General features: G+C 46.8%; 1 protein-coding gene and 1 long non-coding RNA gene across 5 annotated transcripts in view; one reads left to right on the plus strand and one right to left on the minus strand.

Annotated features, from left to right (window-relative positions):
* HNF1B (HNF1 homeobox B) overlaps window positions 1-24,721 on the minus strand; it is a 52,344-nt gene that overhangs the window by 21,079 nt on the left and 6,544 nt on the right. For 2 of the 4 annotated variants that reach the window (XM_077165114.1, XM_077165113.1), the window contains exons 3-5: window positions 20,882-21,068; window positions 19,219-19,454; window positions 391-554 (exon numbers count right to left, since the gene is read on the minus strand). In XM_077165114.1, coding sequence (XP_077021229.1) covers window positions 391-554; window positions 19,219-19,454; window positions 20,882-21,068 — 587 coding nt within the window. Of the gene's footprint in view, window positions 1-390; window positions 555-19,218; window positions 19,455-20,881; window positions 21,147-24,721 lie in introns of all 4 variants that reach the window. The other 2 variants (XM_077165112.1, XM_077165111.1) reach the window with 1 other exon arrangement.
* Window positions 457-10,714, plus strand: LOC143687790 (uncharacterized). The gene is made up of 3 exons (XR_013177684.1): window positions 457-726; window positions 5,565-5,654; window positions 10,380-10,714. It is a non-coding gene; the product is annotated as an uncharacterized LOC143687790 (long non-coding RNA).

Consider the following 24,721-nt stretch of genomic DNA (forward strand, 5'->3'; position numbering starts at 1 on the left):
TGGGACGCTCTCTGAGTTTTAAAAAAAAAAAAAATGACTTTGGAGGCCTTGGGGTGGGGGGGGTGAATGAACATTTTATCAACACAAATGTCACTGGCAGCCCCAAAACAAATAGTGTCCCACCTGGTTTGCTCCTTTATGAGGCATTCAATCAATAAAATGAGAGCAGGGCTCTGTCAGATTTATTGGCTGGGTTCAAACCGAACACCTCTTCCACCCGCCAAAGGCTGGGTCACCAGCTCTACCTTTCCATTCCAACTCTGGACAGCCCCCATTTTTCCCTGTTGGGCTACAATGGTTCATTGTTTGAGGCAGGCCTTGTGAGAAGTTGTGTTTGTTTTGCCTCTTATCTTATCAGCTCCGGAGCTACAATGGCCCAGGTGTACTCACCATTTTACCATCAGGTGAGAGGAGATTGTGGCTGGGGTCCAGGCTGGCTGGGGAGACTTGCTGTAAAACTGACTGGCTGGTCACCATGGCGCTGCTGTTGCCATGGTGACTGATTGTTGAGGAGGAAGTGACCTCATTGTTTCCCTGCTGGCTGTAGCGCACTCCTGCAAAACAATGCAAACCCAATAGGGAACATTAGTGGCACCAAAGCCCTGGAACACTGACTTAGCTCCCCTTGTTTTCAAGGGTGGATGACAACAAAACAAAATTGCCTTGTTCTCCCCTGTGCGGTCAGAGGTGGCAGGGCTGCGTGGCCTCTAACTCTAAGTCTAGAATGTAAGCTCCACGAGGATAGGGCACTTGTATCTGTTTTGTTTTGTTCCTTGCTGCACTTGGTAGGCACTCCATCAATATCTGTTTGAATGAACAAATGAATTAATTCTGCTTGCTGCTACTTTAGCATGGCTCTTTTAGGGCACAGGGGCTCAGATTGGCCTTCTCTTCTTGACTGGAGTATTTCTTTTATTCTTCAAAATGCCTTTTAGAAAAATTTCCCTGGCATCATTGGCTTTGTGAGCGCAAAGTATGAGTAGACCCATTTTACAGAGAAGAAATTTGCCAGTGACCCTTGTAAGAGCCATAGCAAAATGCAAACATCTTTTGGCAAAATGCAAACATCTTTTGGCAGAGCCAAGAGGCCAGGAGACATGGGCAGAGAAGCACACGGAGCTGCAGCTGGGAGTCTTTGGCTCTGGAACTCACATTCCTTGCTGGGGTCCCATTTGGCTGACTTCCAGGGCACAGGGGAAGGCTCATCTGCTGGGAGGTGGGGCAGGCAGCACATACAGGCGGGATGTGGATGCTTAGTAAACCACTGCAGTTTGGTCTGCAAGGGAGGGGAAAACCACAGTCTGTTTACAACCTCACTGCTCTGACCCTCCCTCTTGCTTAGGAACCAAAACCAAGGTTCTCGAACAGAAAAAGAAAATGTTGGACAGGGACCACGCAACTGAAGGAGGCCAAAGAACCAGGGGTCAGGTTTATAGAATCAGTCTTGTTTGATATGCCCATAAAACAGCCAAGGAGGAGGCTTAGGGTGCCATAGATGACTCACCCTAAACTCAAAGCTTGGAAAGACAATGTCCCCATTCCTCACTTTGGATTTGATAACAGGGTTTGGGGGACTCCATCCCTACTTACAAGGAGGGAGACCAAATGCTCTCAGCGTGGGGTCATTTGGAGACATAGGCCAATTACTTGGCTGTCCTTCTCCTTTTGCCCAACTTTCCAAGGCAACCATAACCGTGCACTGATTCTGCAGGTCTGCTTCCCCGGGCCCTGCCTCCTGCCTCCATTGGAACCCCACCTTCCAGGGGAGGCCACAACCTACTCCTACCCCACCCCCACCCCCACGGCCAGGCATGCTGCCAAAGCCAGCAGCCTCCAATTCTCTAAGATGAAGCTTGGCAAAAAGAGAGACTCAAGCCAGTTTCCCTTGGATCCTATAAGGATATTATCTAAGGCTGACACAACCTAGAGCTTAAGAGGACTGGGAAAAAACAAACCCCAAAGCAGGGTTCTATCATTCAAGAACAACTTGTTTGACTATGAAATAATTTGATGATCTACTGGTTTGTTTTCCCATCCCATGATTGAAGGGGCTGTTAGTGGAGGTGGTGTTGACAGTAGGACGGTCCTGGAATTCGGTGGTTATGGGTTTTGGGCACTGCAATTTTTGGGAGGGACAGAAGCCAGGAAGTTAAAAGAAGGAAAGGCTTCTACCTCTTCAAACCAACACTCCTGCCCAGTCCTGTCCGTCCTCCTCTGCATCTATCTTCAGCCCCTCGGTCTCCTGTTTGCCACCCTCTACTCGAGCCTGTTGGATTAAACTTGGTTCTCTTCTCTACTCAAATTCACCACCAGGTTCCCAGCAGCAGCTTCCAACAGATACACGTGTTTTTATATAGGAGAAGAAAGAGACATGAACATTGTGAGCTCAGAGGGCAGAACTAGGTCCAATGAAAAGAGGATGGCATATTTTTTAATCAATAACAGAGAATTTTCTAATATGATAGGGCAGTGTGAAGACTGTGGGTTCTGGAGCTAGATAAATCCAAGTTCAAATTCTAACTTTGCACTTAAGGAGATATGTGACCTCGGGAAAACCACCCTCCCTTTATGTGTCTCAGTTTCCTCTTGTAAAATGAAGAAAATACTTTTCTTTTGTATTTTTTGTAAAAAAAAAAAAAAAGGGCTTTTTTTTGTTAGAGATAATGTCTATAAAGACCCTGAACTCTGAACATAATGCCAAATAAATGGCAACTAAGGAGTGAGGAATGCTGGAGGGAAGGCGCTGAGTTAGGGATGGACCCCAAGATATTTGCCCTATGATGTCAGAATTCTAGACAACTTAGGGCAAATTCCCTAAATTAAATGGAAATCCCTTCCTACTCTGGCAGAATACTCCTACTTTGCTCTTGTAGCATCTTTGGAGAGAGAACTGGCCACACTGTCCTCTTATTCTTTCCTTTTTGAAGAACTGGGTTTCACCCTGTTTTTCTTTTGCTTCCTACATCTCCCAGACCAGCTATTTACCTCCCCAAGCTGCTCTGCTCCTGAGAGAGTGGTGATAACGCTGGGAGTCAGGTGTGTTTTCACCTCCCAGCTTGTTCCCATCATCGATTCAGTCTCAAGTCAAACAGTCTCTGGAGTTGGCCTATTTAATTTGGCTGAAGGAAGAGGGCCAGCCCTCTGATGGTCAAATATGGGTCACGGGGAGGCTTCTCCCTCACCACAGGCTACGTAATTATTTATTTAAAAATAATTAACCAAGGATATCCGCAGGAAACAAAAGCCTTCTTTACAAGGGAGCCTGGCTGTAGAGAGGCAAGAACTACTGGTTAGAAGCCAGGCAGCACAGCTTCAGACTGTGGTTTTCTAACTTATTTTCCTTTCCTCCCGCGGAATCTCATTATATAAGAAATATAATGGTGGAGTTGCTCTATTTAAAGCCAGATGGGCCTAGACCTCTAAACATTCCTTAAAAACTTCTGGCTAAGGGATGAAGTGCTGGCTGGGAATTAGAGGATCCCTGTTTGGGTCTTAGCTCTGCCATCAATTTACTGGGCAATCTCTAGCAGTCTCATCTCTCCATCCAAGAAGACTCCTCACTGCAGGGAGAGGGCTTTGTCACTGCAGAGAGTATTGGGAGCCAGGCAGAGAGGTTGTTCAGCAGCCTCCAGATTCACCTGTTATCGTTCTCACCAATGCCCCTCTCACCAGGAATCTGGCAATCAGGCCAGACTCTGAGTTGCTGTAACCAGCTAGCCCTCTTAAAAGGAGGTAGGGGTGGGGGCATTAAGAGGCATCTGCTGGCAATAGACCAGAAATAGGTGCTCATGTTAAAGGAAGCGGAGGCCAAGTCCTTGTGCATTTCACAAACTCAGAAGAGCGCTTGAAATGAGAATGAAAGTGGAGTGCAAAGTGCATAGGCTCTGGAGCTAGGTGACCTGGGTTGAAATCCTGCCTCCATCTGTAATTGCTATGTGACTTTGGGAAAGTTACTTAACCTCCCTGAGCTTTAGTTTCCTTATTGTGGATAATATCCACCCCTTAGGTTGTTGTGTAGACTGAGTTAGTCAATGGATGTGAAAGTAACCAGCCCATGCTTGGCACTTAACAGTTGCTCCAGACATGTCAGTTCCTCCCACTTTGGGACATTATTAAGAAGACTGAGTTTAAAAAAAACTTTATTGAGCACCTAGTATGTGCCAGGCACTATGCTAAGGATCCTGTGTTAAGAAGAAGTAAAATAGTATCTTCCTTGACCATTATAAGCTCTGAAAATGAGATATGGCTAGGGCTGTGGTTGAATAGTGGCTGGCCAAAGGTGCCTGGTTAATATCCACAGAGGACCAGAGGAGAAATGACAATGCCAGAGGTGGCTGCACACCTTTCATTCACTTCCTGGCTTGAGCCACTAATTATCCAAGTCTTCTTTACTGGTCCAATGAATCACAGCAAGTGTATCCAGAAATGAAAGTCGTCCCACCTGAAGTCAAGGGAGACCCCTGGTGAGGAGTCATCTATTCACCTGTTCCTAAGCCTCATCAAATGGGCATTTGGCTTTTTCTTAATTCTTGTTAGCATATGGGATAGAGACAAATCCAGTGAGACTAGTCCAGAAGTGTCAAAAACATGAAAGTAACAAGTGACTTATGGTTTCAAGAAGCCCACATCTCCAGGGGATCCTACACTGCTGCCTGGTATTTCTTGCTAAAACCAAATCTCACAATGTTGCTGTCATGTGTGGAAACCTCTGATGGCTCCCCACTGCCTTCTGGAAGAGACCCACAACCTTTGGTTGGCAGAATTATGCCTTCATGACTCTGGTTTGCCTTATTTGCATCATCTCCACTGTAGCCCATACAACCACACCAGCATTCCTTATATTTCTCAAACAGGTCCTGCCATCTCTGCCCCTGTGCCTCTGCTTCTGCTGTTCCCACTGCCTGTAAAGCTCTTCCCTGCCTTTACCATGTTATATCCTTTAAGAAGGTTAAATGTCACCTCCTCTGGGAAGCTTCCCTTGATTAATCCTGGCAGTTAGGTATACCATCCCTCATACTTTACACCCTATATAAACTCCACTATAGCAGTAGTCACTTGTACTATGTTGCTCTGATGTAATGTTTACTGCTCTCTCTTCCTACAAAGGAAGAGATCGCTTTTTACTCACCGTTGCATCTTCAGAGCCTAGCAGAGTGCCCAGCACTGTGAACACTTGTTGAATGAAGGAATGAGGCTTCAGCTGCCTTGAATACCCATGCCCCAGAAGAAGGAGCATCGATTCCAACAGAAAGAGAAAATATGCTCAGCTCTGCTATAACATTTGTTTTGAAAATGCGAACCTGTACCATTTCGATTGATATATTAGGGAACCACTTGAGCATAACATGAATTTTGAATTTGCTTATGAGAGATTTCATCCTTGAGAAACTAGATGAGTGCAGAAATCTGCACCCAGCTGAATGGAGCCACAAAGGAATATGCTAACCACATGTGCATGTACATTCGTGCACACACACCCCCTTCAAACACATACTGGCTCCCTCGGTTTACTGCATGTGCTACATGCCACAACCCTGGAGTTATAACTTTCCTTCTGATTTCAGATAATCCTCTATCACCACTTCACAACAACTCACAAGCTGCAACTCTTCCGACACCTACAACCACAGGCCAACGTTAAGGACTTTTTCAAGGTAAAGTGCCATGTTTCTTGTTGTACAGCATTTATGTATTCCTAGCCATTTGACAGGGGCAAAACCTTGCTAATGTTTTTTTTTAATCAGATTTTTATATATTTTTAATGTGTCACTAATGAAGTTTTTGAGTATTATGCCCTTAGCCCCATTTTCTCCATGAGCTCTGGTTTTGTTGTCATTTTGTTTTGTTGGTTTTTTTTTTTGTATGCTGTATGGTGGGGGTGACATTTCATTATTTTTCCCTGTGAGTATGCGTTATTGCAGCACCATTTGTTGAATTTTTGTTTGTTTGTTTCTTGGGAAGTGTGTGGACTCGGAATCAAACCCGGGTCTCCCACATGGCAGGTGAAAATTTTACCACTGAACTATCCTTGCACCCCAGCTCTGTGCTTTTTATTGTGCAATTTAGCATAGCATGATGATTTTTAAGATGCGAATGTTGGGTTATGGCAGAACTGACTGTACACCATGTTCAAATCCAGGCACACTGTCTTACAAGAGGACCTCAGAGAAAAATTGTTTAGGGTGTAATTACCCACAGAGATTTTTCACAAACCTGTACTTCAGAGGATTAGAACTGCAGTTTATAGAGCCCTAGATCTAGTCCAGCTTCCTAATAGCTTCAAAAAACCAGCTGAGATCCTAATTCCACAAATCCAGAGATCACGAGGGCACTAGCCTCTAGACACTTAAGCTGTCTTTCCTTCCCTCCCTCTCTCTTTCTGCCTTAATCTTCTGGTAATTCTGGGCCAGCCAACATCTGGGCCTTGGCATTTTTCATCTGTAAATGGGCAAACACATCGTCCTTCCTCAGAAGCCAGAATGATGAATGAATAAAAGAATGTTAGAGAAGCACTGAATTTGCCTGGGAGAGAAAATCCTGGGTCAATATAAGGGCAACTTCAGCCAGCAAATCATGACCAGAAGTAAGAAGTACTTTAGTAAGTACTTGAGTAAGAAGAGGAGAAGAAAGTGGGGACTCCTGGTCTGTGAGCTGCCTCCAGAATCTGGTGGGATGCCTTTCACCCTTGACATTCCCAAGCCAACCTCACATCCCTGATAATGCAGGAATGTTCCTTGGCTGGTGGAGCTCTGCCAGTGCGAGCGAGCGAGCTCCCCAGAGTAAACATTACTCAACTGGTTGGGGCCCTGTCACATACATTCTTTCCCTGTGTTCCTAACCTCATGCAGAGCTCAGCCCAGCCCTGCTGGGTCTGAAAACTGGGAATTTAAACTCAGGCAGGAGGGAGTGAGTGAAGGAGAAAGCTCTTCCAAAAGGAAACCACCATGCCTGTAAATTATACAGACAGAGCTCTCTTTCCTATGAAACCAAAACAGAGGGTTGGGGAAGAGATAGGGAGAAATTAGGCCAGTCTCGATGGGCCCCATCTTGCGTGTTTATAATTTCACTCCTTCCTAAAGAGGAGTCACTCTTCTTGCGGGAAGAAGCAGAGAGACAAATGATTCAGTCTGCTGAGCTTCTGAGAAACTCATCGGGGATCAACGAATATGAAAAATTCCCAGGCTGGAAGCTGGGAACTCCAGAAAGGAAAGCTTTCGAATGAGCTAGTGCTGCTGCCTCGGTTTCCTCATTGATAACACAGGACAACTGCCAGTTCTTATTAGTACTTCCCTCCTCTCCAGGGATAAAGATAAATACCTGCGAAGAGTTTGGGAAATTAAAAATATGAAAGCCTGGGAGGAAAAAACTGATGCAAGATGAAAGCAGTTTAAACACTGGGGTAAATTTCAATTCCAGATCCCTTTCTTCCGAAGGTGGCAGTTAGGAGCCCAATTCATAAGAGGAGAAACACAGACAGCCTGTGGAGATGGTAAACATTCTTGACTCAAGGAGTAAAAGTTGAGTGATACTTAAGGGAAGCCCACAAACTGGTTTTCTTATAAAAACCTAAGCAAATGTAACCAAGGAAAGGAAAAAAAAATAGTCTCCCATCAAAGCATCTTGGCTGAGAACAGAAGTTGGTGTGCACGACACACCTGGAAAATTGCACATTTAGGAAGGCAGGAGAGTCACAGAAACACTCACCCCAGCTGTCTTCCCCATAGGGTCTCCCCTAGTCACCAGCCCTCTATTTGACCAGAGAGCTGGTTTCTGAGTGCAGACATTAGATGGTTTGCAATAAACACTTCACCTTTACTGCTACTGCTGCAGGCAAAAGAAATCTGGCCAGCACTGAGGAATGTATGAAGACCTCAAGGGTGTGCCTTTTACACAGTCTGCTTCTCAACGTGTCAGAGATGCCCATTTGACAGAGAGAAAAGCTGAGGTTCAGAGGGGAAGAGGTAGTTCCCACGACCTCTTGCTAGGGGTCTTCCTGCAAGTTTGGGGTATTTCTAAGTTGACTCTTCACTCCCTGCCCTATAAACCCCAAATGGGCTCCCGGTATGTTAAGTCTCCCCATCGTGAGCCTCTAGTACTTTGGAATGAATTTATTTGTTTGTTTACTCGTTTCTTGTCTGGACTCCTCACTAGAAACTTAAGCCTGATGAGGGTAGAGTCCTATCTGTCCTCTCCACTGTATTCTCAGCACCTTGCAAAGAGCCTCGCCTGTTCCAGGCACTCAATAAATGTTTTTTGAATGAGCAAAATAATGACTGCTCTTGCCCAGGGCTCCAACCCCCTTCACTTTAAAAAAAAATTTTTTTTCCCCTTCACTTTTAATCTGTTGCATTGAGCAGTGGAAAAGTGGAAAAGTTAAACGTAGTGCACATTTAACCTTATATCCCAAGCTTTTCTGTGCTTATGGAGAAGCAAGCAACTTTTGAAGGGATAATAGCAGGGACTAAGAGAGAGAGAGAGAGAGAGAGAGAGAAAGGAGAAAGTAAGATTAAAATATAATCAGTGGTCTTGGAAATGGATGGTGGTGATGGTATCACAACATTATGAGTGTAATCAATACCACTGAATTGCACACTTAAAATGCAAATTTTTGGTTATATATATATTACCACAATTGTATACACACACATATACATATATAATCAGAATAGAAAAAATAGTATTGACAGATTGACAGGTTTGGGCAGAAGCTTGAGAGGCAAGAGAGGGATATGCTGGAGATTAAGTAGGAAGTGGCAGCCCCCACTGCCCACACCTGAGATCTTGGGTCACAAGACAATGCTTTATCTTGTACAAAAATGGCTAATGGGATTTTGGTGGGGGACCCACCTGCTCTGTACTTCGTGAGGCTTCAGCACAACCACCACTACCTTAGGGTACTTTAAGGGAATGGAGCGGAGGCTCCCATTAGCACAGGTTGACCATTTCTAAAGGTTTAGGGCTATAGGTGGGAACCCCAAACTTAGATTCACCACCTTAGAACCCAAATGGGGCTATTTGGGTTTAATTTATGGGAAGGAGAAGATCCATTAATGGGGATTTACTGTGAGAGCATGAATAACTTAAATACCTTTTTCTCCAAAGGAACTAGGATAAGACTAGGAAGGGTTAATGGTGGACATCATTAGGCGTAAAAGCTATGGGGACAGACAGCACCCTGCTGCAGCCTGGCTCCCGGGGTCTGATCTTTTCTGAGAGGCGGCCTTTGCGGGCCAGGGTAATGTGGTCGCAACAAAGGCACCTGGGTTTGGCTGGTGAGGAAAATCATGATGCTCCTAGTGGGCCTGGGCAATGGGGGAATGGCTATAAAGCCATCAGCAGACTGAGCCACTGGGTGTCCACACAAAAGTCAGGACCTATAAACAGACATCTCTATTGTGACTGAAGGGCTAATTAAATTGCCTTAGAAAAGAGGTTTACTGCTGCGACCTATTCATAGCAGGACCCTATTGGGAGCTGATACTCAGGGACAAAATCCTTTGAGGCCTGGCAAGAGTCAGAGCTGCCTGGTAATGGGGGTTTGCCTGGCCAGACCCTAGCCTCTTCATCACCATTGCTGAGGGCAGCTCCATCATCACCATCATCATCACCATCACCATCATCATGACAGCCATTGATCACCCTGCTGATCCTAGGGAGCATCAGGTGTTGGGTCTGAGGCCTTGGAAGGTGGATAATTACTGACCTTCAGTCTGTTGGGAGCACAGGAGCACCACCCAGTATTCAGGGCATTTCCCCCAGGAACCAGTGGCTGCCTAGTGCTGACAGTTTCGTTTCTGTCTCTCTGGATGACTCTGATTTGCAGTGAGTCCAATCTGTTTTCTAGACCCCAGTTCACTCAATGGAAAGCCAAAAGGAGGAGTTCTTGCCCTTTTCTTACCAATGAGATTATGGTAAGCTATTATGAAATGAACTGAAAAAACTAAACTAGTAGAACATTGGGGAGGAAAATAATAATATATCCTTTAACTTCCCAGTAGCATTTAATGCTGATTTTATTTTTATGAACTGTTATCATTTAGTTAAGCAGTGTTAATGGGGATGAGGCTGAATGATATGGCTCACAAAATAGGGAAAATGTGCTTCAAATAACATCGAGAAAAATGCATTAAGCTTCTGGGCATGAGGTGCTCTATAATAATTTCCTTAATTCTACAATTACATGGAGTATCTACTATGTACCAGGCTTAGGTTGTGAGCTGGAAGACACCGTGGTGAATAACTCTAACTCAGGCTTAGGAGATGTTGGCACAGCCCACAATTGTACCACTCAGAATATAGCAGAGAGTGAACTGAGTTTTTAGAGGCTCAGATCATCTTCCCAGTGAGGCTTGCTTGGTTTGTTTCTCTTTCTTTGACAGGTGGGGATGTGACACCTATACTTTACCTCTTCTAATCCTGGCAGGAGGATTCTAGAGAAGAAGGAGGAAGGCCTGCTCATTTCTGTTTCCTGAGATGAATTAAACACTTACTTTCTGCCTATAGTGCAGACTGATGTTACACAAATGGGAGATGTTACTAGGAAATCTTCTACCCTTACTGAGCAAGAACTCAGGTTCTGCCGACCTGGGAGAGATGCCCTGCAGTGGGCAGGCCCAAAAGGCTTACACACACAGGCTGCCACTCAAAGGCTCTGAAAGTGTTAACCTCCAGCAGTTATAGATGTCTCATTTATACCCATTATAAATCTGTTTATTGTGACTGGCCTCACCCAATCTGCTGGGGTTGTAAAGTTCTAATGGTCCCTAATAAAGATGGCAGGCTTCTAACAGCACATAGTTCCTGAAGTGGGGAAGGAGTAAGGGAGCAAGGGAAAGACAGATGATGAGCTCAACAGTAAAATATCACAACAGAAAATCTCTCACTGCCACTTCAACCAGCAGGGTCCTGGGTCCCCAGACTCGATGCCATACTCAATCTCCAAATATTAACAGGTCAGATCTAAAAGGGTCTTAGTCCAACAACCTCGTTTGCCACCTTCCTGGGGAAGTAAAATGATTTGCCCAAGGTCACCCTACTCGTTTGTGGCTCAGAACCCTGAATCTGGAGATCCTCACTCCAGCTGCCTCGCCTCTGCCAGGTCAGCAGGGTTCATCATGAGGACCAACAACCCTTCCAGAACTCTCCTTCTCTACAGCCCAGTGTGTCCAACCCAAGGAGTCTGCTGAAACTTCCCATGGCTGACCACCACCTTTATTTTGATTCTAAAGGGGAGGGTGGGTGGAGGAACCGTGTGTATTTTTAATACATTCCCCAGACCTGGAAAGTCTTGAGAACCGCAGATCTTGCCATTATCTGATTTCATTATTTCTGATACCCCAAATGCCAAGCAGGGCTCAGAAGGGAAAACTCTTCCAGGGTGAAACTGGAAAGCTGCACCCTTGACAGGGACCCAGGCAGATCTAAAGCACTTCTTCTCCCTCAAAGCCATGGAGATTCCTGATCCAACCAGTAACACCACGTTGGAAGCTAACCTTCCTTACCAGACACTGTGCTTGGCACTGGGTGTGTCTTATCGTATATAAGCCTCACAATGGCCCTAAGGAGATAGATAAGATGACCCCTTTTTATAGATAAAGACACTGAGGCTCCAAGAGGCTAAGTAACTCACTTGAGGCCACACGACCAGAGAGTCAAGCCTGTTTGGGGTGCCAACTTGCTACCCAGACTCACGCATCAGAGTCTGGTCCTGAGAAGGGACTACCTGAAACCAGCTCGCCTATGGGGTTGCACATTTTCCTGGGGACGTCATTGGATGCTGTACTGCGTTCCTTTAACCTGTTGTCTTGAGAAATGTGGCTCTTGACCTCCAGAAAGCATTAGAGAGATTGAGTGCTCCTGGGTTGATGCTCAGCACACCACAGTGTGCTTGTGTGAAGGCTGTGGGAGGTAGAGCAGATGCAGGCTCATAGGCTGAGGGACGTAGTTTGCAGAGAATCAGCCCCCAGGAGCTTCTAAGTTCTCCCAGGGCTCACGGCTGAGGTTGTGTCCACTCTCCCCCGTTCTTACCTTTATGCTCCTTTGTTGGAAGTTTTGGGGAGCTTTCTTTCCAAGAACAAAGGCCATTAAGCCTAGCAGATATGTCAGGAAAGAACTACACCCCCTCTAATTGGCAGGTTCTCAGGGCTAATTACTAACAAGCAATACATGCAGGGTGTCCTTTAATTAAAGGGGAAATGCCCTATTAGGTGCAGGATATTCAGGGTCATCTTATGAACCTGACCTCCTTCTACATGGTCAGGAGCTCCCATGTCCTGCCCCCATCCATGGCACTTCCCATCTTTCTCTCACCATTTAGCATGATTTGCTCCGTGCCTGGGAATGACTTATGGACATCACAGAGCAGTCCTAGGAAGAATGAGAAAATGTGCTACAAGAAGCTAGCTTGAGCCTGCCGTATGAGTCTCTTGTTGGATATAGTCAAATTCTCCAAAAATCCCAGAGGGACAAGGAAAAACAACAATGCTCTGCAAGCATTGTCAATAGCTACATTAATGAGAACCTGCTACTTCCGGGGCACTTTCCATACATTATCGCATTTAATCACATTAAATCCCATTATCTCATTTAATCTGTCCAACATCTGCATGAGTGGATTTCCTCATTTTGCAGACTGAAGAAACTGAGGCTCAGAGATCCCAGAGATTTGCCGAAGGTGACACAGCTAACAAATGGTCAAATTGAGATTCAATTCAGGTCTGACTCCATAATCCATGGTTTTGTTGCTAAACCCACTGGATGATTAAGAGCATTTTCCTTTATAAGTGCATATTAAATGATGAGTTTGGTGATGGTCAGGCAAAGGCAAACTGGGGAGTCAAAGGCAAGTTAGTTCTAATTTTGTAGCTGCAAGACCCTCTCAACTCAAATTATGGTCTCTGTGCCATCATCTTCAGCAGCACCAGGGGACTTAAAGACGAAGAAACTTGGGCCTCACCCCCTCCCCACCTGCCCCCACCTACTGAAGCAATCTGCATTCTGATGATGTTTCCAGGTAGCATGCGCTGTCAGCATCTGAGAAGCTCTGTCTTAGAGCTGACTCTCAGACTTGGCTGTACTTTGGGATCACCTGGAAAGTTTTAAAAACTCCTGATGCCTGGCCTCATCCCCAAAGATTCTGATTTAATAGTTCTGGGGTGCTGCGAGGGCCCTGGGGTTTTGAAAAGCTCCCCAACTGATTCTAAAGTGCAGCAAAGTTTAAGCACCATCGTCCTAGGGCAGGGTCAGCCCTGTGATTGCAGGCCCCAGCAGCCTGCTTTAGTTCGGCCCGTGCCTAGTGATAGGTTTCACACTTTAAAATGGTTGAACAAAAATCAAGAGAGGTAGAATATTTCATAATTCATAAAAACTATATGAAACTCAAATTTCTGTCCCCAGAAACAAAGTGGTTTATATCGGAACCCAGCCATGCTCATTCGTTTATACGTTGGCTCCGGCTGCTTTTGCCTTCCAAAGGCAGAGTTAGGTAGTTGCGATTGAGACTTTATATCCCCCAAATATTTACTGTCTTGCCTTGTACAGAAAAAAGTTTGCTTGACCCTGTTCTAGAGTACTGGTGAACGGCTAGGATGATAACTGATTAAATGCTTCATTTGACTTTATTTCTGGGCTGTGTTCTATAAACACGCTTCTCCTTCCTCTCCACTTGTGTGTGTTTCCCCTTGAAAAGTGGATAGAGGTCTAAGGCCAGATCTGACTTCCCATCAAGCCCTTGCACAGATCTCTGCCTCTCTTTGCACCATGGGCGCTCAATTCCCTCCTAGTTCCTGACACTTCTCATCAAACCTTCAACAAATAGATACCAAGGGCACTTCTCTCCCACCCCATGTCCCCCATGACCCGGCTCTGAGCTTGCAGGCAGCTTCCTTCGTCCCCGGAGCGGAGGAATGCAGGGTGGCAAGGACACCTTGAATCCTCTGAGGATCCTCCAGGAGGATTAGATGTCTCCTAAAGGGCTGCCTGCCGTGACACCAGACACGGTATCTGCTCAGTGCCTTTGTGCTGGGCAGCGGGTGGGTTTCTTTGTATGCAGCCCAGGGGTAGGGCTGCTATCAAGGGGAGGCTCACAGCAGAAAGTCCCCTTGGTCCTCTTAATCTCACTGATATCCTGATTGTCTTCCTCAGTCTCGTGGCTGCCAATGGGGTGGTCCCCGCAAGATAAAATGGACTTCAAATTCAATAGATAAAATGGCAGTCAGATAAAGTCCCTAAGAAGGAGAACATGGGACTACGTCCGCCACAGAACCCGAGGCCCGCAGAAAAGCGTTCACTTCTAACTTTAAAGATGGAACTAAATACTGATTGCATATGTAGAATGGAATGATTTCTAAATGTTGTGTTAGTTAATTTTTTTTTAATTAATACAAAAAAAAAAAGGAACTAAAATAGTAGACATTTCAAGGCATGGTTTTCTTCTCTTCTGACCTGAAATAATCTGCTGTTTAGGGACAGTTGGGTTTATTTACTATGGGGACCTCTGCTGTTGAGATGAATATTTTTACAACTGCCCTCATAAACCCTCTCCCCTTGTCTGCTGCCCAGGGAGGGGGCGGGACACCCAGAGGTGAGCCGAGGTGCCTGCTCTGTCTCAGAAGCCCTATTAAGTTGTTAAGGCATTTAGTGCCCCAGACAGCGGCGGATTGCAAGGGCAGTTCAAATCCCTGCACAGATGGGGATGCGGGTGTGAAGAAGGGGCTTTGATTTCTTCCCTGGGCAGGAGGTAGAATCCACCTTGGTCAGGGGCAACAGTTGGGGAGGAAGCAGTAAACCCCGCCAGAATGGAGACCCTCACTATTACCCCACCTCCTTAGCTATGCTCTTCCAAAGCCCCTTTGTCACTGAGAGGGGAGCAGAAGAGACAGTGGGGGGCTCTGTATGTATGTGTGTGTGTGTGTGCACTTTAGAATCAGTGTGTGTGTTGGTTTCCGTACTTGGGAAGTTAACATCCTGTATATAGTAGAGAAATGGACGGTATAACAGCTTAAAACCTGACTCTAATATGAACTTGGGTACATTACTCATATTTTAAACATCTCACTTTCCTCAGTTGTAAAATGAGGACAACAACACAGGCTGCTGGGAGAACTGAATAAGATGATACACTAGCGGTTATGATTAGTCTCATTTAGTCACAGCCTTGCCACTGGGCACTTTGAAGATTTCCTTGAGTCCTGCAGATTTCACATCAGGGAAAGCAACAGTATCTACACAGGTGCCCTGCCCAGAGTTTGGTTTTCCTAAGACGCAGGGTTAGGTTCCCCCAAGCAACTTGAGAGGAGGCGGGTGGAGGAGGCAGGAGGCAGGATTTCAAGCTCTGATCTGACCCCAGTGGAGTCAAGTCTATTTGGCTTAGCGAGTGAGGGATGGAGTTTGGAAGGAGAGAGAGGTAGCAACCAGAGAAATAAATGCCTTCTCTTAGGTAAAGAGGCTGTGGTTCAGGATATCTGAAGTTTCTCCTAGACAGGACTCTTCTCTGTGCATCAGTTTCTTTCCATGAGAATGAGTCCCCACCGCCTCCTCGAAAGATGATGTAAGAGTGAGGACATGATGTGTGGGGAGACGTGACAGCAGATGAAGACCTTTTGCCCCTTCCTCCCGGCAGCCAGGTGAGTTTGCTGCAGACTGGAGCAAAGGGTACAGAGAGCAAGGCTGCCACCTCAGAGCAGGCAACCGGATATCATGGCTTGTGCCAACAGTAGCCCAGCTTCCGTCTGCGCCAACTTCCTCCTCCTCCCCGAGGGGATCAATATGAGCACCAGTCTCCAACCAGTCCTTTTCCTTGCGGCAGCCCTGGCCTCTGACCTTTTGGGGGCCTTTCTCTTGATTCAGCTCCAGAATGGAGGTAAAGGCCATCACTCCGAGCCTGCTCAAAGGCCTCCAAATGGGCTGTCACCGGGCCTATAACCAGGGACAGCTCCTGCTGGAATGGGGAGGGGGGGGGTGCAGATAAAGGCCTTCCAGCCTGAAGATAAATGGCTGCTTGCAGCCTCCTACAGTAACTCCAGGCCCCCAAGAAGAGCAAACAAAGAGTGCCCCTGTGACACTCACTGGAAAGATGAAGACCCATCAGCTGCAGCCAGGCTGGTTCAAAGCCCCAACTTAATTGTCAATTAAGCATGCATAAGGGAGACAACGCCATGACAACCCCTGGCTGCATGCTGGTGTGTGATTGTAAAGCTGAGGAGGGGAAAACCTGCAAACAGCTGATTCTGCTGACAATGTGTTTGTAGGGCACCTTGTAACCAATCAGCCGCTGACAGAGGCAAAGGGCTCCTCCTGCCACCCCTATTGTGCAGGACATTCCAGGGCCAGGGTCACACTGTGGTCACCGTGGGCGAGTGGGCCACAGCGAGTTCAGTATGGCTGGGAGTCCAGCTAGAGGAAGTGTTCCAGGGAAAGACTGGGCTCGAAGGTGCCGCCTGCCCTCCCAGCTCAGATGCTGCTGTTTGGAGAGGAGAGAGGGTAGGGAATGGGGAGGGGTGGGGGGGTCGGGGCCTGGTTCCACCCAGCTCAGCCTTGGAGACGGCTGGGGCTGATTCTGGATGATGGTGTCTCCTCAGCCACCACAGAGTTCTTTTTTGCATCCTGCATTCAGTTAAGCTTTGGGCTTGGTTAGAGACCAGACCACACTGTGGAGGCTTTGCAGACAAAAGCCTTCCCTGGTTGCTGGGCTCCAGCCTGCTGGGCTGCTTGGCCCCAGTTGCAGTGCCCAGGAGCCCAGACTCAGCTCTTGAGAGGGAAACGAGGCGCTGATTCCAGCATCCTCGCGTTCCCGGCATCAGCGGGGATCAGAGCGGCTGCCTCTGTTGCAGACCCAGGACCAGGACACATTTCACCCGCCTCTTAGAAATAAAGCCCCACAGGGTAAAATTAAAAAGAAAATGGACTTCTGCTGCCTTCCATTCTCTCCACTGCTGCTAGCTTAGCCCTCTGTAACTTTTACATGTTCTTTCCTTAAATCCTCACATGTACCCCATGGGTAGATATTATTACTCCCTTTTACAGATGGGAACTTGGACTCAGAGAAGTTATATGAATTAGCCAAAGTTATAGTCTGGCTGGTTAGAACCAGGATGCCAGAGAATCCAGCCCTGTGCTTGGGGTCAGGACTACCTTGATGAAGCCAAGGTGGAGGGGAAGGCTTTCTATACAGTGTCCCTAAACTGTTGCTTCCTTTGCTAGAGAGATATGCAAAGCTCCCAAAGATCTTTTTTTTTTTTTGCCCCAGCTGGTCCCAGGTACCCTGCATTGACATGGCATCTTCCCTAATAGACTGTAAGTTCCAAGAGGACAGGAAGGTGTGCTGTGCTCATCCCTATCAGGGCTCCGGGGACATGGTAAGCACTCAATGCATATTTGTGTCCTGGGAAAGTAGGAATCAGCAGACCCGAGCTCTAGTCCTTGATCTGCTACCATTTCTCTGTGTCACTTTGGCAAGTCACTACATCTTTCTGGGACCCAGTTCCTTTTCTGAAGTCTCCCCAAGTTCTAACATTCCGTGATTTTTAAAAAGTTCCAAACTTCTGGGTCTCCCCAAATAATCGAACTTCTGGTGGACCACACCCTTTTTAGACCCGGACGGAGGGGTGCTCAGGCTGTGTTTCATGTCTGCCTTGCTCAATTTCCAATACCTGCTCCCTAGCTTACTCTGTCTCTCCGGCCCTAGCTTGCTCTGTCCCCTGTCAGAATCCAGAAGGCCTAAGCTAACGACCCTGTGGTGACCTCCACACAACCCCAGCTTGTCAGAAAGCTGCTGGGCCTTTGTTTGGCTTGCAGGCTCCCTGACTTTGGTGTGGAGATCACAGGTCCCAGCACAATGGCCATTGTCTTCTTGATAATGCCCCTTGCCCCAGCCACACCCCCTGCAGCTCCCAGTTTCAGCTCTGCGGATCACTATTGCAGCAGCAAGTGCTGAGCCCTGCTCCGTGCCAGTCACCCACCATCTGCCCTCTGAGCTCAGCTTTGAATTACCGTAAAAGGACCAGGGTACTCTGCAATCAGGCTTGCATTTGCCTGGAGGCTTATCTGCCTCTTAAGAGTAACCCAAACTCCTTCCCTGTGTGACTGAGACCGTTCTTCCTGCTGAAGGAGGACCTAAAGAAGCTTCCAGCTCTGGCCAGGCTACATGCTAGGCAGCATCAGGCTCCCAGAGACCATGTGATCAGAGGGCACGGCCATGGAATAAATGCTTGAATTCTGCTGCCTAGCTGGTGGCTCTGAGCCTGTCCTCGGCTGGTACTGGCCATCCTACCTTGAGTTAGCTCTCGGACCTCTGGCCGCTCCCATCAGAAGGGCAACCACCAGGCAAGGGAAGGAACAGGTGTCAGAAATGGTGCTCAGCTTTTCTTTTGTAAGCTCTTCCCCAGAGTAGGAAGGAGACTGTGCCACACTCTTCACCAATAAGACATCGAAAAAATACACCAATTCTGAGAAGACCACTTTCCTGGCAGAGCTAAGGTCCCAGAGGAGAAATGTTGAACCCCAGCCTGTATCTGACACAGCATTCAGCTTATAGGGCGTTTTCATACCATGAGGATATAGGATTCCATCCTAACAAACCCATATCCTACAGCAGAGGCATTGCTAATCCAGGCCGGGCCCTGGCACACAGGGACACACAGTAGGTGCTCAGTTGGTTTTGGCCAACTTAGCACTGCAAAGATTTCAAGTGACTGATACCACCCAGACCTGAAGGAGCACAGAAGCCAGCAAGCAGTCTAATGATAGAATGACACTTAATGGCTGTTGGGCTTCTCCTGCTGCAGCTAGACAGAGAGCTGGGGCTAAGAGGGGGTAGCCAGAGGCCAGAGCATCATTCTCCATCACAGCGACTGATGGTCCACCATCACCACCCCCTGCCTGCAGTTTGGACCTGGTATGTGGATAATGCAACCTTCTCTGCACATAATCTAATGGCTACACTGACCCTCAAAGTCAGCAGCCACACAAGCAGAACAGGGAGAAGAGCTCCCTGGAGGCCCAGCTATTCCTTAGAATGTGATGGAAGAAATCTGAACACTTGGAACTTGCTGACCAGAGCCACACTCTTTCTTTAAGAGCATATTCTTGCAGTGGGAGGAGACCAGCCCTTGCATCATCCCAAAGCATTTGCTCCTCTGAAAATTCTTAGGCCAGTTGAGACCCACGGAGAGAACCAGGGTAGTCCAGTTGCTGAGAGTGTGAGGCCTAGACCCTGCTCACCTGACAGCTTGTTTGGAGGAGAGGCGCTGGGCTGGTGGTGGGGGGAGCCATGGGAGAGCAGAGGGTTCAGGCTGTGCGTCTGGTTGGAGCTATAGGCATCCATGGCCAGCTTCTGCCGGAACGCCTCCTCCTTCCTACGGTTTGCAAACCAGTTGTAGACGCGGACTTCGGTGACCAGGTTGGAGCCCAAGCCGTGAGCTTTGGATGGGGAGACTCCTCGCTGCAAACATTCTGCCCTGGGAATGGACAGAGGGGAGATGATGAGTGGAGGTGGCTGGGTGGGGGGGCTTGCCAATGCTTGGCCCCAAGCACAAAATCATAGAGGTACTGATTAGGAGTATGGGAGGCCAATGACAGAGTGCAAGCCTGGGAAAAGGTCTGTCCTGAGGAAAGGCCAACCATCTCAAGACGGCTTGAGTGGAACCTGAACACAGCTATCTCCAGATATGCTGGCTTCTCCTGATGAGAAGAGAGGGCAAGCCAGGGCCAGGCAATTAAGGGGGAAGGCTCAGACTTCCTCCCTCTTCATTTTGCCAGTCTTCCTACCCACAAAAAGCAAGTCCTTCTCTGGCTCTCCCTGACTCCCTCAAAGTCCTTGGAACAAACTTTTGATCTTTTAGGGTTTGGCCACAGATGTGCAAGGGAAGTCAGATCCCTCATCCATACCCCAGGAATCCCCTTTAAAGGGCTGGCTAGATGTATTAAGGAGGACACACAGGGATGGGCTGGGTTGCTTGTTTTATCACTGCTGATGAAACCCAAACCCATTAGCAGAAGGAAAAGCAGCACATCAGGGAGACTCTGTGGCTCATAGAGGCTGATTCCTCTGCCTTCCTGCTTCCTGGCCTGATCTCCCTACCTGCAGCCTTCCTTCCCTACCTGCAGCCTTCCTTCCCTACCTGTAGCCTTCCACTGCCAGAGCCAGCCCAGCCCAGAGAGACAGAGAGCCCATAGGGCTTGGCCAGAGAAGAAAAGCAGATTTTTTGTAGAAAGTCGCTATCAGGGTCAGGAAAGACAGGGAATGAAACAAAAAGATAGCCCAAGGATTTCTAGTAGTTTTCTCTAAGATTACATGTAGTTAAAACACAAAAAGAACTCTGTTGAGCCAGTGTGGGCAGGGGGGACTGAATAGACCCAACTGATTCCTATTAACCCACAAGATTTCCTTTTGGACCAAGGAGCATGCGATGATTGGTAGAGACCCCAGCCAGAGTCTGTGGCTAAGGGATAGTTTGCCTTGGGCTCTATCGAAGTCAAACACATGATTCTCAGTTCACTGGCATCATATTTTAGACCAGCATTCTTGAGAGTATTTTCTCTAGAAATAAGAATTCCATGGGAATGTTAAGAGGTATTCCACAGAAAAAGGAGTCCATGGCTGACAACAAATTCAACCAAGTTAAGTGGATTTCTTCACTGCAGGACTTTTCAGAGCCTTTCTTTCTGTACCACATGACTCCCCAAGAGGAGGTGTGCACGTGGTGTTTCTCAAATTTATTTATTTAATGAAATGAGATTAGGGTTCTGTGGAGGACACCTTGGGAAGCCGTGATCTGGCCACACTTATCTGAATGACCTGTGACCCAGTGTCCCAGGCCCGAGGGGATCGACCTTGGGTCCGTGTGCTCGCCCACCTGCTCGAGTGAGCGTCTGGCAGGGTTACCTGTTGCACTCCTCCACTAAGGCCTCCCTCTCCTCCTTGCTGGGGTTCTTTTGTCGGTCGTAGGCCTGGTACAAGATTTGCTGGGACGCGGGCCCCCATTTGAACCGGTTGCGGCGCATCTTCTTGTTGGTGGGCTCAGAGCAGGCGTCATCGGACTGCCCAGGCCCCTGGTTTTGTTGACTGAACTCTGGAAAGAGAAACAGCAGCTGATCCTGACTGCTTTTGTCTGTCATATTTCCAGAACTCTGGACTGTCTGGTTGAATTCTGAAAAGAGAAAGGAGTAGATTTGATAGGGTCTGTAGCCTTGACTGGGCAGACAGACAGACAGATAGACAGACAGACAAAGACACCTTTATTCCTCTCTCCTAAGCTTTGTAACCTGCCGGTATTGCGTGGGGGGTTAGAGGGGAGGCCCCACAATGGGCTCCTCACTGCCCACCTCAGTTTGCTCCATCGAAGCCACCCCTTTCCTTTTTTAAAGGCACTCAAATACAGCCAACTGTTTGTTTTAAGGACAATTTATTTTTTCCATTCCCTCACTGGCCCTCAGACATGAAGCAACATTCTAAATCCTGAACCCTTTTATTCTGACGTCAAGTGATGAGCTAAAGCAAGCCTCACATTGAGGGGGAAACAGCTCAGAGGTACAACTTGTACTTAGACAAAATATTTAGAGACTTTAAACAGGCCTTCCTACCTCTCTTCTCTCTTCACCTATCCTGGCTAGCGACGTTACAATGTTGGAGTCTTAAAAAGGAAACAAAAAAACACCAACCCCAAACCTTTTGAATATTGTTGGGAAATTAGTATAATTGGAATTTTGTATTGGAAAGAAAAGATACTCTCTAGATCGCAAAAAATTTTCAAGGTGATAGTGGTAGTGGCGTATGTGAGTCCAGAGGTCAATTTATGGGGGAGACAGCCTGGGAGGGAAAGGTCTGACAGTTCTGTCCACAAATCTGAAAGATGGCACGTGCAGAAGACAATAACCACAGGACCTTCTTAGGAACGGTGTTTGATGAATTGGAGAAAGAGAAACATGATGAAATGATGCTCCCTGCCTGTCCAATCCCAGGTCCCAAGTGTATGGTGACCCTCAAGCATATTGTGACCCTCTGTACATTTCTGTTGAATGAATAAAACAAAAACTGGCAGCTCGGCCCAGTGGTGATACTTTCTCCTACATGATTTAAATGAGATTTGACATTCACTCATTGAAGAAGAGAACTTTGCTGCCTTTCCCTCACATCTGCATGAAGCAGGGCTCATAGAAGGAGATTAGTTCCATGCTACAGATGAATAGACATAGAGGCCAAGCAGCCTGCTGAGCAAGGACACACAGCAGATTCATTTACTAACTTCCAGTCCACACATTGTGGACCTTGATGTTTTCCTTTCTTGGTCCCTGGGTCTTCTAGAGGACCCAGATTCTTAAAGGCCACAATCTCTACCACAGTGAGTCCTGGGGTAAGGAGTCAAGATGTGTCATCACTTGCAGTTGCTGGGCTTTGGACAGCTAGAAGCCAAAATCCTCAAGGTTCAAAAATCAGGCCACTATTTAATACTCGAATCCTCTACAATACCCTACCAAGTGATCCTTCAGTCTGTACACTCCAGAACTGGGAACTTAATATCTATCCAAGGATCCATTTCCATTTTGGTCCATCATGATGAAGCAGCGTGCCCCTAAACAGCCTGGGCTTAAGATCCCAGCTGCAGGTGGTATGGGCTTTGTTTAACCGGTTGTTATTTGGCCAAGTTAATAAGTGGTCACCTGGGTGGATGGACTGATCTTTTCATTGGCATTTGATTTGAGCCACACTTACTTCAGATGGTTCTCAGGTCTCCTTAGGGCTGTGCTTTCATTGGTGCCCATGAGATAACCTGAGAAATTGTTGCCAGATTTACTAGCAGGAAGTCACTGACTCAGTGGGATAATGTGGGGCCCCAGTCAAGTTACTTAATTTCATGGTTACTCAGCTTTCCCTCTTTATAATGGGACTGGATGAAAACCTGAGGGGCACTAAGTAGGTCTTTAAAACATTTCCCCCTAATCAGGGTGGTGGTGAAGATGATGATGGTGATGATGTTTATTACCCCAGTTCCTATGGGGGTTATATTTTTCAAAGTGCTTTCACATCTCAAATTATTTGGTCTTCACAACAGCTCTGTAAGTGATGTTAACTTTAGGGACAAAAAAGCTCCCTGTCCAGTGGGGTTTGTCTGAGTGTCTTCTCTTCTCCCTGTGGCCCTGTGTGGCACCTTGGGGTCACCGTGAGTAACAGCCAAAGTTAGTATCGATAATGCCAAAGATCTGGCATTGGTGTGGGATTTTTCATTTGATGTAGATATATGTAACAACAGCTAACGTTTCTTGAATCATTCGATGGTACAACTTTGTGCAAATTCCTTTAAACGTATCTCTCCATCTAATTCTCACAATTTCTCCACTTAAGAAGTATCGTCATCTCCATTCTACAGATAAGAAACTGAGGTTCAGACTGATTAAGTAACCTGTCCAAGGCTTCATGGACTGGGAGCAGAAGCTTAGGGATGTGAACTCAGCCTACAGAATTGTAGGCTCCTGAACACCACCAAACCCAAAACACCTACAAACCCTGAAATTTGACTCATGTGGAGGTAACAAAATCGACTTCTAAATGTTGTGCCCTTGGTGTAAGAGCTGCTGCTGTCTCCTGGCTGCCCTTGGAGGAGGCAGAAGCACCCCGCACATGCCAGCATCAGTTAGGCAGGCTCTGCTGCAGTGCTCAGAAACATCCAGACTCTATGGACCTCAGGCCTTGGTCCCAGCCTCTCTCACTTTTTGAAGAATTAGAAACTCACATACCTTGCAACCACCCCAAATCCCCTCTACTTCCTTTCAGATTAATCAGAGAAAATGTTCATTGTCCACAGAAGTCCACTCGGAGAATTAAGTTGGCTTCAGTTGCATTTTAATAGGCTTGGGAGTTAGCTTTGACTAGGAGATTCTGTGTTGTACAAAGGCCTATGAATGTGACCAATTATTATTTTGTTTTTCAAAAAAATGTATGATAATTTATTATATATTTTTTTCTGTTTCCCCCTCCTCTGTTCCTCCTTCTGTTCTCCCACCGCTTGTGTTCCTCTTTTATTTCTCCTACTTTCTAATTTTCATTCCATGCCTGTACGTCTTCTATTCATCCTTCAAGACTTGGTTGGGAATGTCACCTCCTTTAGGAAGCCCTTCCTGATGTCTCCAGGTAGGTTAGCAATTCCTCTTCTGCTACTTGTGTATATCCCTATAATAGAACCTAGTAAGTGTCTTTCATGATTTACTTAAACATCTCATCTCCCATTAGGCTTTAAGTCCCTGGAGAAAAGGGCCTAGCACAGGGCTTGGCGTATAATAGATACTCATATATGGAATGAAGGAATGTGTATTGAACTTCGTGTCTTTTGTGATTTTAAAACAATAAAAAATCTTGCAAAGACTGTAAGTTTTTGGAAAATGTCCTTCTCAAGCATCTTGAGAAAATTTCTGGGACTTCTGTCTTTTTAGAGGATTCCAGATGGCTTTTCTTCCTCCCCCTCCTTTCTGAGGGAACCCTCCTTGAGCATAGAAAAATGCCTCAGACTGGAGATGCCTCTGCATGAAGCTTGGATTGGGGTGACGGCAGGTCCCAATGGTTCTCTGGCCTTTGGGGACTCTGACTCCTGAGAATTTTCTTGTGCTTTCCAGGAACTGCAGAGAGTTGCTTCATGTCAGAAACACACATTCTTAATGAGCTTTCACCATGGATGGAGGGTCAACTCTTAACTTTAAAAGTGACCTCCCCACCCGGGCAGCAAAGTACTCT

Source organism: Tamandua tetradactyla, chromosome 6 (genome assembly GCF_023851605.1).
Source record: "Tamandua tetradactyla isolate mTamTet1 chromosome 6, mTamTet1.pri, whole genome shotgun sequence".
Taxonomy (NCBI): Eukaryota; Metazoa; Chordata; class Mammalia; order Pilosa; family Myrmecophagidae; genus Tamandua; species Tamandua tetradactyla.